Raw genomic sequence first — 10490 nt, 5'->3', positions numbered from 1 at the left:
AGCATGTCCAATCGCTTTACCCACTCTACACTATTGTTATCTAACACATCCCCCCGTCAGATGTCTGAAAAGAATTCCTCAACTTCCAGTGGAACAATGACCACACAAAGCAGGGAGGCTCTCTCCGTCTCATTTCATGCTTCATATGTGTATTAATAACATAAATTATGGTTATTGTAAAAGTGAATGTCAATTTCGAATACTGACAGAGCGAATCAATGCCTCTGTTGCCATGCAACATAGACACATGAATAAGTATATAGGGAGCAGCTGCCTGTCAAGTACATGTACATGACCAGCAAGCAGTTTTTTAATTAAATGTTAATTAAAATAAAATTTTTAATACAACAAAACAAATTAAAATGACAATATGTCAACCATGTGAACTCGAATTGAAATCAACAAAAATAGTGTCAAGTTCTCTCACTCGAAAGCAAAATTAAATCGAAGCCAGAAAGAATATCTTAAAGAAAGAAAAGGAAACTGAACACGCTTTGCATGCATTTATAAACTCTTCTTCTAAATGAATTTTATCACTTCCATGCAAATCACAACTATGCAAAGAAATTTCTGTTTTCAATAAACATGCAAACTTGAAACAGAATCAAAACAAAAAAGAAGAAAAAAAAAGCAATCTAATGCAATGAAAGCGAATCAACAATGCAAGCAAAATAAAACAGACTTTAACAAGATACCCCCCATAATTATTACAACTCAACAAAATAATTTGATTGGAACGGTAAATTTGATTATTGGGAGGATCTTGGCTATACGTCGCGCCGGTCACTATGGGAAAAGATGTCGGATAAATCTGGGGCCTGTCTCCCTCTGGGGCAGTGTTTGGCGAACAGGGATGTACCTATAACAGACCCTATCCTACGGACGGCCCATACAAATCTATACCCGTAAGTCTTAGTACGTGTAATTACCTTACCACCCCCCTCTGCCCCTTTTCAAACTAATTTGAAGAAAATTACAAAATATAAATAAATTATCGTGTGCCTGAGTTGTTGTGGTAAGGAGAAATGAAATGGGATGGACTTACGTAGTGACTGTAGACACATTTCTAAGACTTGCCATGACTGGGCAGGAAAGATAGTTCTGTTCTGTGACGCATTTTCAGTCAGGAAAATCCACCTCCCCTGTGTTGCCTGTTGGAATGAGACGATAAACTGGAGTGATATCAACGTCGCGATTTAACTTCTGTTTGTGCTTCGAATTCGCTGTCATGTATGTGTCGTACAGCAGGGCACAAGGGAGATTTGTTGTCACCGGCGTACCACAAGACAACGATACAGCAACCTGCTTGCGAATAGTTGGGTATAACGAAATACGACACATGTAGAGTCCTCCAGGCTAGACCTGGGCTGCATTCAGCAAGATGGCGAGTTACCGTTCTCCGGTCCGTTCTCCGAAGTGCAATGTGCTTACTGTCGGGAGAGAGTGTGTAGCTACGGAGAGAAAATATACGGTAAACGAATTTGTTGTTTTCGGGTAATTTTTTTCTGATTGTCAGTTTAACATCAACGTGTGTACACAATTTACCGATCACGGGTCGATTTTAACTGGTAACACTATTCAAAATCGATCCGTGGTTGACAAACTGGCCTTGTTTATTTCAGTTTCCAAACCGTATACTTATAGAACGAGCTACTGTTTTACTTTTTGTTGTATCATACATACAGGATAATCGTATTCCTTGAACTTATACTGCATATTTGTAGCGTTTACTTCATTGAACATTACATGACAAATTAAAAATGTGTTACTGGGTTGCAAATTGGAGCCTAAGACAAATATATATTTTGTGCACTTCAGCTGCATTCGGTTGATAAAGGCACACGCCCTTAGTTAACATGTTACTGGTAAAACTAACTCGGTAATTTTGATTTTAAGTAGAAGAAGAAGCTCAAAAGAAGCTAAAGACTTGGCGAGTATAAGAGAACGTTTTAATACATAAAATCTGGAATAAAAGGAAACGGACGATTGCTTATGTCTTCTCTTCCAAGAAAGCGTTGGTGGCTATGCTTGAGATGGTTGGCTATCCATTCTTCACTTCTTCTGCAGATGTCAGTAATCCTTAGCAACTTTGGTATTCCAACAGCACATCCTCAAACTACCCAGAGTGGGCCATAGGCCATGCAGCACGCAAGCGTGATAATCTATCTATCAAAGCCACAGCTTTCAGATCTTGGTCATGTTTAGTAAAAATGTTCTTCACCTTTTGAAAGATTTACCCAACAGTTTGATACCTTGTGGCAGAGGCTGGGAAGTTGATATGTACTCCTATTTAGGGCACAAAATGGTCAGAAAATGCCCAATTTGTCTGGAAAGAGAAAAGATTTAAATCTGAAAACATATTTTCATTAAAGGCTCAGTTAATAAATTGCGCCACAAATGTGTATTTCGCCGGCCTTCGTAGCGTTAAATTGCCTCCAGAGCCAGTGGAGGACACCTTAATATCAGAAACGTCTTTGGTTAATAAAAATTAGACTATATTTTCATCGTTGACATTTGTTATATGGAGTTTTATCTTGTTGAGTTATATAATGCACAGCATGAGGCCTATAACACGCCCCCCGACGCATTCTGTGCCTTCTAAAGTCAGACACACAGCTATGTCGGCCTTTACATTTGGCATTTGTGACAACTTCACATTTATATGGACAAGCTGCTACCTTGTCCTATTTTAGTTCCCACTTTCATGCGACCTCGTCCCCATTCTAGTTTAAATTAAGGTACAATCACATCTCATTCTTACAGCCTTTAGAGCTTTGTAAACTCTATCAAACTTTAGCAATATAGCACCCTCGTCGGTAAAACAAAACCAGGTTTGTCGGGGTATTCATTTTGCTGGTAGCGAGGCGATGGTAACGCGTGTATTGGTTTAGCTCGGGAAAATGTCGATTTTGTCACTCTTTTGCCACCTAATATGTTGAAATGTATGTGTGTCAAGATTGTAATCCTTGAAATCAGTTTGAAGTTTTTAATCTCCTCACAAAAAGTTTAATGGGCATTTTTTTGTAATGTGGACATAACATGTTTTAAGAACAAAAACATTTTATAAAATCTCAAAACTTTTTAGAAAGTGACAAATCCAAAACCACAATCGCCGCAGAAAAAAAATATCCCATGGAGAAAATCCTTTACAGGGTTCTATGCAGATTTCAAAAACCGCAAATAAAACGAAACCATGCTCCTCGATCTAGCCTCTCACTTAGCCATAAGAAAAGATAGGTCTACTGCATCTGCCTTGGTCGGCTTGGGTTACGGCCATTCGTCCAAAATTCTCGTCTTAGATCCACAGACTGAACTTGGTGTGCTTCCACTCTCAATTGGTTAATCAATAGCATTACATTTAGACAGCAATAATCAAATAATAACTAATATGCTTTTTCAGCAGTGTCAAATCACACTTCAGAACCTCCATCAGGATATAGCCCATCTTGATTCTGAACTTAGATCTAATTGTCCCGATGCTATGCATCGAAAACCTGTGCGTCGAGATGGAAAGGGACCTCACTAATCTTGATTTTGTTCTTAATGACAGGAGGAATATGAAGATAGGTGGCATTTTAGCCAAACAACAACGTAGGCATAGACTTTTCAGGCATCAAAAGTCCCATTCCTTACCACCCACCAACTCTAACACTGTAGTCAACCTTTTTTCTTCGCCTACAACTGATGCTGAACACAAGGGTCTTGCAAGGGGTCTAAATTTCTGCCCCCCCCCGTGAACCAGGTAGGACTCAGCCAAGAGCTTACCGAATACTTCTGCAGGATACGACTTGAAAAATGTTTCTTTGACTCTGCCCCCTGTGACCACAGACGAAGGACACAGAAGGAGTCGCAACTCAGGCACTTCAAAGTGTTCAATGACGCCGAGTCAGACAAATATTAGAAAACATTCCGAAATTGCCTGATTACTGCCTGCATCTTAGCCTGACAAGCAGGGCAAGTAATACCCCAGCAATAATTGTAGTGTTTTGCTTGGAATTAAATAGAAATTATTGCTTTGACCAGGAAATAGAGGGACAGGCGGACACTCGCATTCTAACTTTTGTGTCGATTGGCTTGAGCAGCCGTTTATTGAACTTGACACTGTTCAGGTTGTTCCCGCTCGAAGCTGGTGACGTGGAACTGCAAAAATTACATTGCGCACAATCAAAGTATAGCTACTCAGCCATATATGGAAATAGTTCCCACCGGAAGCTGGTGACGCGGAACTGCAAGTATATCTTAGCTTGCGTTTCAAGCAAAAGGTAGCTATTCAGCAAAAATTACAGAGATTGTTCCCACCCGAGCCTGGTGACGCGGACCAGCAACTCATATCAGCAAATACATGCAAAAATGTATGAAAAGCAATTATCATATCAGCATTTGTTTCCGCCCGAAGCTCATGGAGCGGTAAATTAATTTTGGAATGTACCTGCTCGGTACAAAGCCTTCGATATGCAAATTCAAACGGTAATTACAACTGACAGAATGCAAAAATACCCAACTTTCATGAACAAATTAGCAAGGATTTACTCCAGCATACAATAACTTTGGGCCAGCCATCAAACGCTGGGATCGGACAGCAATTTCCATGAGGTGCGGCCCGACTTGGGCTTACACTGGGTTGATGGAATAATGGGCAACTAATGAGCATTTTCAACAACCACTTACAGCTATTTATGTCAAACGGCAGAAATTAGTGATTACGAAATGGCATTTCTTAATTTTGCCCTTAATAATCTGGTGACTCCCCCGACAAAGGAAGGGATCAGGCCTTTCTTTTCGCACATTCCCATAAGTGTCGTAAATAAGAATACAGTGAATTTAAACCGAGGTCAATTTGTTTGTCCCTGAATGAAATTCACGCCAAACGGGCTTGTTGCTGAATGAAGTCGGCAACAATACCGCCGCCAAATAGACCTGAGGTGGTGGTATTAAGGGGAGATGCAACAGGCAAACAATATTGCGCCAGGGCTTGGTAGAAATTGTCGAGAATGAGCGAACAACTATCATCAGTCAAATGAAATTCGTCCGCATGATCTAACGCCGCGGACGACCACTGGATCTGGGGGTGCCCATGAGCGTTTCGAAATTTTGAATGAACGTACGCGTTCAGCGAACGTCGCGTACGCTCGAGGGAACTCCGCTTTAGGGCGTGAGGGTAAGTTTGGCGGGGCAGTAACTCGGAATAAAAAAATAACAGTATGCGGCAGTGCTTCTCTGGTCAAATTGATGCATTGCCGTGCTAGAATACTCAGTAAATGTTTGTGGACAAACCCTAGGTCGTTGGCGCCAAACTGCAGGATGATGACGTCAGGTAAGATCGGAACTGCCGACCACGCTTCCAACAGGAAATCGGAGAACTGGAACATCTGGAGTCTTCCCCGTCCCATCCAGTGGATATAGGCCAGCCGATTAAGAGGCTCTCCCCAGGGCGATGACCCCGCCACCCAAGCACACCAGTACACAGAGCCGTCCCCAATGACCCACACACTTGGCATGACAGGGGCCAATTCTCGCAAGAAAAATGAAAAGAAAATCGGAACAAAACACGAGCAAAGTAAAGTAAGCTAATACAACATGTAGCGGTCAATGGAAAATAGCTGGGGGAATCCGAATGTAACGTCGGTAAGCCCCAGACTTCCAACGCCCCAAAATTTTAACATCATCCTCAGACACACCTGCAGACGTAGCTGCCCCTATGCGAAAAGAATGAGAGGTGAATCTGGCGTCGTAAAGCCCTATAAACTCAAGGGCACGACGGAGTACCGCGACAAACTGGTAACGCGTGACAGGAAGCCCATCGAAATGTGACAAAAACGGGCCAGGGGGGGATGTGGAGCAGGCAAGATAGGATAAAGTCGCCCGGACGGGGCACATAATGTTTTGCCGGCTATGCGCTGCTGGGATGGAAACTACATAACCATGGCCATATCGATCTGTTTTCGAGTGACGTAGGATAAGTTCGACCCTTAAAGGGGAGTCTTTGACGGTAACATCAAACCGACACAACGGCCTAGAAGATTGGTGGGATTGGGCAGTAAATTCCCCAATGCGAAGGAACCCAAAAAACGCAAGTAAGAAAGCCACTCGGAAAAGCCGAGCCTCGAAATTACTCGAACAAACGGCCTGCAATTCTGGGACATTGCGACATAAAATATCATAAGTGATAGGGCACCGTCGGTCGCAACGACTTCTACGCCTACGACATCCCTCCAGTAAACGTTTGACCAGAAAATGCTTAGTTAAATCAGGATAACTCATTTACTGCAAATTTGAGGAAACCCCCGAGACGTAAGAGGTAATCGTTGTGGGGGCATACCCAGATACCGACAAAAATGCAATAAATCGCACTATCTGAAGCAGGGAGGGGGAGTGCACGGTGTCGAAACCATGAAAAAGATGCCAAGCCCTCTGATAAGACAAGTTCTTGTGGGGGGCCACCGCGTCATGCAAAAGACTCTGGACCTCTAACTGAAGACACTCCACCGGTTGTCGGGCAAGGGGGTCATATCGCGGTCTGCAGCGGGTGCCAGATGACGAAATCTGGTCATCTGAAAACGTGAAAGAGCATCAGCAATGCCATTATCCAGGCCTGGAACGTGCTGAGATCGAAACTGAATATTGTATGTGGACATGTCACCATGAGGCAGAGCACCAAACGCATCATTAAGTGACATTTAGACGTTTGTCTGTTGATGACACTAACTACAGCCTGATTGTCACACCAAAATATCACACGTTTATTATGCAATTAGACAGCCCACTGCTAGACCGCTAGCACAATAGGGAAAAACTCCAAGCAGGCAACAGAAAGGGACTGACTTTTTACATGCTAGGGCCACTTCCCTTGACACCAGTGCGCAACAAAGCAAGCCCCAAAACCAATTTCAGCAGAAGCATCAGGGTACATGTGCAATTGGTCACTATTGTACCATATCGAATCCGGAAACATTATCGTTCCGCTGATATGTGACAAAAACTGCTGCCACGCCAGCAAGTCTGCTGCGAATTTTGTGGTGAGGTTTGGAGATACCCCTAGCTAGATCATGCAAACGACGGAGAAAGGCCCTACCGGGTCTTACCGCCTTACAAACAAAACTGAGACGACCTAGCAGGGACTGAAGATTGCGTAGCGTGATTTTCTTCTGATCGAGCACACTCAAAATCGTATTTTGTAAAGCAACTTGCTTATCAATCGGGATTTGGATCTTCCGTGCAACCGTATCGATCGCTAAACCCAGGAAAGTGAGGTTCGTAGCTGGACCTTTGGTTTTTTTCTTCCGCGATGGGAACCCCAAATCGCTGACAAACTAATCTGAAATATTGGAGGGAACGTGCGCACTCGGCATGACTAGCCCCAACGAACAGGAAATCATCCAGATAATCCACAATGTTAGGAGATTCGGCCACCTTACGAGTACAGTACTCAAGGAAAGTACTGAACTGCTCGAACGTAACACAAGATATAGCACAGCCCATAGGCATGCATTTATCAAAATAAAATTGGCTTTATGGGAAAAACCAAGCAAATCGAAATCGCTTGGATGGACGGGAAGTAAACGAAAGGCTGATTTAATATCCGACTTAGCCATCAGGGCACTGCGTGGTAAACCTGTGATCATAGTTATCGCCTCATCAAAACTGATATTATAGGGTCGTTCCATGTCAGACCAACACACCTTTTGACCTTAGGTCTTGAGATTTTTATAAAAAGTGCTGTGATTGTAGATATCAATGAAAAATAAATACATGCCATTTTTTAGACGAATCCATCCTTCCACACTGTAAAAAAATCTTTAAAAAAGGGATTTTTTCCCTGTGAAAAAATATTTGTTCCCGTAAGTCCGTATTTTAGCAGTTCCTTTGGTGAAGTTACAGAATCGCTAAGTATTTATACTTCCAACAAACCGTATTTTTGCCGTAAACGTGAGCTGCACAAAAAATGATGTCAAATCACAGGACATTAGTTTCAATTAACAACCGTGTTGTGTTTTTACAACTTCTTGTCGCGTTTTTACTACTTTTTCTGTTTGGTTTGTGTCGACTGTTGTGAAATAACAGGCATGACAGGACGTGTTCCTGTAAAACTACATTTGTTCTTATATTGACAGCTTAAGTTCTTATATTAACAGTTCAATCGGTAAAATCACTAGAATCAGGGCGATGTAATATGTAAATGATGTAAATATACACGACGATCCTGATACTTTCCGTCGTCGTCTTTTTACAAGTTTTTCTGTTTTCCAGTAACTGTCTCTGTCGGAGATATTATTTTCTATCTTGTTTCGGGTTTGGTTCTTTATATTAAAATCTATAGTTTTAGAAAGACTGTAAAAGTCTTAGGTGTTCGGGGGTTTATTTCAATTTTATATTATGTAATATTAATTTTAAGTTCCTTCATTAGTTGGAAGATCTGGGAAGTTTCGCGCTTCAGTCTGGTTTCAGCCTACAAGAAAAAAATAAAAACACTTGGAAGTTAGTGATAATGGTTGCACTGTCCCTGCCAGACTACTGGAAGAGACGGCTGTACACGCGCACGACCCACATTCATTGCCACCAGCTGCTGACAACCGGCCTTTTTCTTGTTGTACTTCACTTTCAAAATTTCTGTGACAAGGTTGGCCTTTTAATTCAATTTTTTAATTATTGGAATTTAATAACTTGGTGCGGTATTGTTACTTGTCAACTCGTCGCATTTTTCCAATACCGGCGAAACTGGATTTGGTCGAAATTTTGATTATGGTGCTTTTCGTGTTTTGGGGGCTTCAATCTGTTAGTGTGCAGAGCCTTGAAGCGTATCTTTGAGTATTTCTTGAGATATTTATTCTTCAGAGGGACGAAACTGCTTAAGAAGAACGTTTCCGTATTTGCTATACCGTCGAATCCATATTCGTCACTACGAAAAAAACTCTCTGCACTGGCCACACATCTTACCGTAGTGACGTACGCGTGGTGACCACACGCATTTGCCTGTGTTGTTCCACGATAGACATGGGCAGTGTACCAGCCTTGCGCATATTGCAAAGGCCATTCATCGTAAGAAAATGCCGCATCAAAAAAGGTAAAATTCTCATTGAATCACTTGTTTGAGAGTGAGGTTTATCTCAAAATTTTGGGTAGCTGAGTTGGGTCACTAATTCTTTGTCTGTAGATCATTCCAATTGCATGTTTTAATGCTCGAGCCTTTATTTATGCACGACTTTCATGACAGCTTCCTCGAAGCCAGGGCCTAAACATGAAGGTAGGCCTAGCCTATAGTAGCAGTACGCATAAGCCAACGTAAACACACTCAACACGAAATATGGCGGTCGTGTATGGGAAAGATTACATGTGTGGCAACAAGCCCCTATTTGAACATTAAAACTTAAAACTACTGGAAGTACGTGCTCTGGAAAGTGGGTTGTATGTATCTTGACGAACAAATGGTGAATAAGGCCCCCTAATTAGGCAAATTTATATTACTATAGGTTGCATACCATGGGATTGCACGTAGGGTATTGTAACAATCACCTGTATTCACATGTACATAAACGTTAGGCCCTACAATTACATGCAGCCTCTGGAGAGTGGGTTAATGTTTCTTGACAAACACTTGGGGATTTGTTAAATCAATACGGCTGCCTGTCATGGTTGTACTCGAGTTTGCTTGAACATGTCTACAAAAGTGGCTTGAGGATTTGCTACTGGCTCATTTAAGGCATGTTGTTTCATCTAATACATGTAATTTTTTTAGAGGAGAACCACTGTAGATTGTTTGTGTTTCAAAGCTGATACTTGGCTTTCCTCGATATGAGGAAAAAAACTTATGATATACTCTTATTCAATGTTCTCATCCTCAGAATTACCACGCCAGGACCAGATACAGATGTTCTCGTCAAGTGGGAAGATGGGACAAAAAATATTGTGAAAGTGAAAGACATCAGGTCTAACACCTCCCACACTCTAAGCAAAGGCACCAGCATACTCATGTGGTGGGCAGCGGAGAGAAGATGGTGAATAGGAACAGTTGTTGATTACGGAGCTGAAAGTCAAGACGTAAAAAGTGACAGTGATGATGAAGATGATGTTCCACTTTCCAAACTTGTCCACTCTGTCCAAGAGCCAGCATCACAAAAGCAAGTAGGCCTACATGTAAATCAGTGTGAGACATTTTCTTGCAATGAAGAGGTGTGGGCAGCATGTGCTTCTTGTCTTTGCTTGTTGTGCTTCAAGCATTTTGAAGAGAGCTCACCCTGTCATCTTCATAACCAATTTGCTCTTCCAAGCCAAGTGTCCATCCCAAATCCGACTGAAATTGAGTTGAATCAGGAGGCTACCGTTGAAAAGTCATTTGACGAACATCTGGACTATGTCATCCATAACCTGGATGATATACCACTCAATCGGCTTTTGAACACGGCAACAGAGTCATCTGTGAGTGAAGAAGTGCCTGAAGTATCAGAACATGAGGAACTTTGTACAAGTTTGTCAAAGATTGTCAAAGTTTGTCT

The 10490-nt window shown here is 42.0% G+C and overlaps 1 protein-coding gene across 1 annotated transcript in view; it reads left to right on the top strand.

Annotated features, from left to right (window-relative positions):
* The first annotated feature begins 1229 nt into the window (after positions 1-1229).
* The window catches only part of LOC110989837 (bombyxin-related peptide B-like), a 41049-nt gene continuing 31788 nt past the window's right edge, over positions 1230-10490 (top strand). The window contains exon 1 of the mRNA XM_087142187.1: positions 1230-1471. Within this exon, the coding sequence (XP_086998313.1) occupies positions 1382-1471 (90 nt within the window). The 5' untranslated portion in view covers positions 1230-1381. The remainder of the gene's footprint in view (positions 1472-10490) is intronic.

This window comes from Acanthaster planci, linkage group LG10 (genome assembly GCF_054643075.1).
Source record: "Acanthaster planci isolate LZ-2023a linkage group LG10, COTS_SCS, whole genome shotgun sequence".
Taxonomy (NCBI): Eukaryota; Metazoa; Echinodermata; class Asteroidea; order Valvatida; family Acanthasteridae; genus Acanthaster; species Acanthaster planci.
Note: the sequence above shows the minus strand (reverse complement) of the source record. Positions and strands in the feature narration are given on the sequence as shown.